Source organism: Galeopterus variegatus, unplaced genomic scaffold (genome assembly GCF_000696425.1).
Source record: "Galeopterus variegatus unplaced genomic scaffold, G_variegatus-3.0.2 Scaffold3649, whole genome shotgun sequence".
Lineage (NCBI taxonomy): Eukaryota > Metazoa > Chordata > Mammalia > Dermoptera > Cynocephalidae > Galeopterus > Galeopterus variegatus.
Genome location: NW_007729760.1, coordinates 73,981 through 76,564, shown reverse-complemented (window position 1 = coordinate 76,564; position 2,584 = coordinate 73,981). Strand labels below are relative to the sequence as shown.

General features: G+C 40.5%; 1 protein-coding gene across 1 annotated transcript in view; it reads left to right on the top strand.

Moving 5' to 3' along the window:
* Positions 1–2,584, top strand: part of SLC5A7 (solute carrier family 5 (sodium/choline cotransporter), member 7) — a 26,557-nt gene that overhangs the window by 9,771 nt on the left and 14,202 nt on the right. The window contains exon 4 of the mRNA XM_008585629.1: positions 2,396–2,544. Coding sequence (XP_008583851.1) covers positions 2,396–2,544 — 149 coding nt within the window. The remainder of the gene's footprint in view (positions 1–2,395; positions 2,545–2,584) is intronic.

Sequence of the window (2,584 nt, the reverse complement as noted above, 5' to 3'; positions counted from 1 at the left end):
GCTTGTTCACTATTGGTGAAAAGAAATGCTACTGATTTTTGTGTGTTGATTTTCCGGTACGGGGGCGACACTGAGGGTTGCCATCCGTTGCTGGACACGGAAAAAGACAAAAAAAAAAAAAAAAAAAGAATGAATGGAATTATAATTTTGACTTTACTCATTAAAATTGATTTGACTGTTCGGATAATATTTTAGAGAAAAATTCACTGCTGTCTAAATAGTTATAGAAGGGTGGGTGACCTCTCTAAAATTACTGAGTTACAACAGATGACAGCATCTACAAGGACCCCCAATCTTTATTATCTTAATCAAGTGACATTTCTTCTAGAACACACAGCCTCCCTACCTTTTGGGAGTACAGGATTAATAGACACTTCATTACTGTGTGGAAAAGTAAACAGCATGCAAAAGAGGAAGGGTGATAATTGCATTTTCATAATTCATGAGATGGAAGTTGGAAATGTTACTAAAGCAAAGAACTATATCAAAGGAAGAAAGGCAAAGAGTAGCAACTGAAGTTTCAACATGAAGTAAACAAGTTCAGGAAAAAAGTACCTTGTTAAATACCTATATAACAATAACTCAGTCAATTATCTAAAATCACAGATAAATAATTGATCTCTTTCCCTTGTCTTCATTCTCCAGCTCTTTACTAGATTTTTCTTTTTAATTGATTTTTACTCAAGAAATATTTTTTATGACCATAGCAAAAGCACTAAGAAAAAGTTTCTTGAAAAATATTTTGTATTGCTGTGTTAGATCAAAATATCTTGTCTTGCTCTTTGAGATGATGGCTTTTCATCTCTGGTGGGCTGCTTGCAACATTAGCATGCCAAATGAGTGTAGTAAGCATAAGACATCCACTGCACTTGAAACCAAAAATCCCAAAATACCAAAAACCATGGACTCGTTGCATGTATGGTAGCAGACCTGTCATTGCCACATTTAATAACATAAACTATATAGTTTTGAGAACAACGGGGAAAGGGGTTGGTAAAGCAACAAGTCAATTTTTACCCATTAGTCCAAGAAGCACAGTGGTCCCCACTGTCCATACCATGATATTGCCAGTGGAAATATAGGCAGCAACAGACACAAGAAGCAATGTTATAGAGTAAGAGATGCATAAATTGGATTAAGACAAGTTTCAAATTTTGATGATGATAATTACTTAAAAATATGACATTAAAATTTAGGGATCTTGGGCCGGCCCAGTGGCACACTGCTACAGTGCGCCGCTTGGGAGCGTGGCGGCGCTCCCGCCGAGGGTTCGGATCCCACATATAAACCGGTTCCCACTCGCTGGCTGAGTGAGGTGCGGGCGCAGCACCGAGGGTTGCGATCCCGTTGCCGGTCCCGATCCGGTACGGGCGCGACACTGAGGGTTGCGATCCGTTGCCAGTCACGAAAAAAGACAAAAAGGAAAAAAAAAAAATCTAGGGATCTTATATTAAGTGAAGTAAGTCAGGCACAGAAAGAGCAATACCACATGTTCTCACTTATTTGTGGGAGCTAAAAATAAATAAATATACAAACAAAGGCAGGGGGAGAAGACACAACAATCACAACAATTCCTTGAACTTGTTAAGACAAGTGAACAGATAGGATGTTGATGAGGGGGAAGGAGAGAGACAGGGCAGAGGAATTGGTAAAGGGACATGAAAATCAACTACACTGTATATTGATAAATTACAATAAAAAACAAAATATAGGGAACTTCAATATATTGTTATCCTAGGAGCAAGAATGGCACGTGCCACCAATTGAATGAAAAAGAAACGATCTTTTTTCAATGAGTTGGTAGACAGAATTTACCAATTGTATGATTTTCTCCTACAAATTTGTCTCAGTCCTTTGGTGCCCTACACCATTTGTCAGCTGTCATATGCTAGCAAGTGGCAGAGTAGCTGCAAAAGTGCAAGTGAATGTTAATTGTAATATGTGGAAATGGAGGATCAGATTCCTCAGGCCTTGTTTCTCTCATGGATATGAATAAATGTTGCCTATATTTAATTAAATCAGAGTTTCAGATAGTTGGTGAAATTATTTTGAGTTCTTATGATGAAATTAGATTGATCAGTACTTCAGGGTATTCTATAATCATAACTTCAGGTGTCCACATACGTAAGTTAGCAAAGCACTCATTTTGGATAACAAATGTGATGGTTTGTGTGTGTGTCTACCTGTGTGTACATATTTGGGAGGAGTTCAAAAAGTTCATGGAAAAGTAGAATTAAAAGGCAGCGGGAATCTTCCCACGTAGCCTTTTGGAGTGCCCTTGTGTATACATTGCAGTGTGAAGGTCTGCTGCCCCTGTTCTCTGGCTGTGTCTGCACAGGAGCGGCGTGTGTCTGCGCCCCTTGCCCACAGCACTCCCTCCTCTGTTTCCCCCCAGGAGCCACCATCAGCGTCATCATCGATGTGGACGTGCACGCCTCGGTCATTGTCTCCGCGCTGGTGGCCACTCTGTACACCCTGGTGGGAGGACTCTACTCCGTGGCCTACACGGATGTCGTCCAGCTCTTCTGCATCTTTGTAGGACTGGTGAGTGCGGTCACCCACAGATTTTCCCCCTCCATTTTTC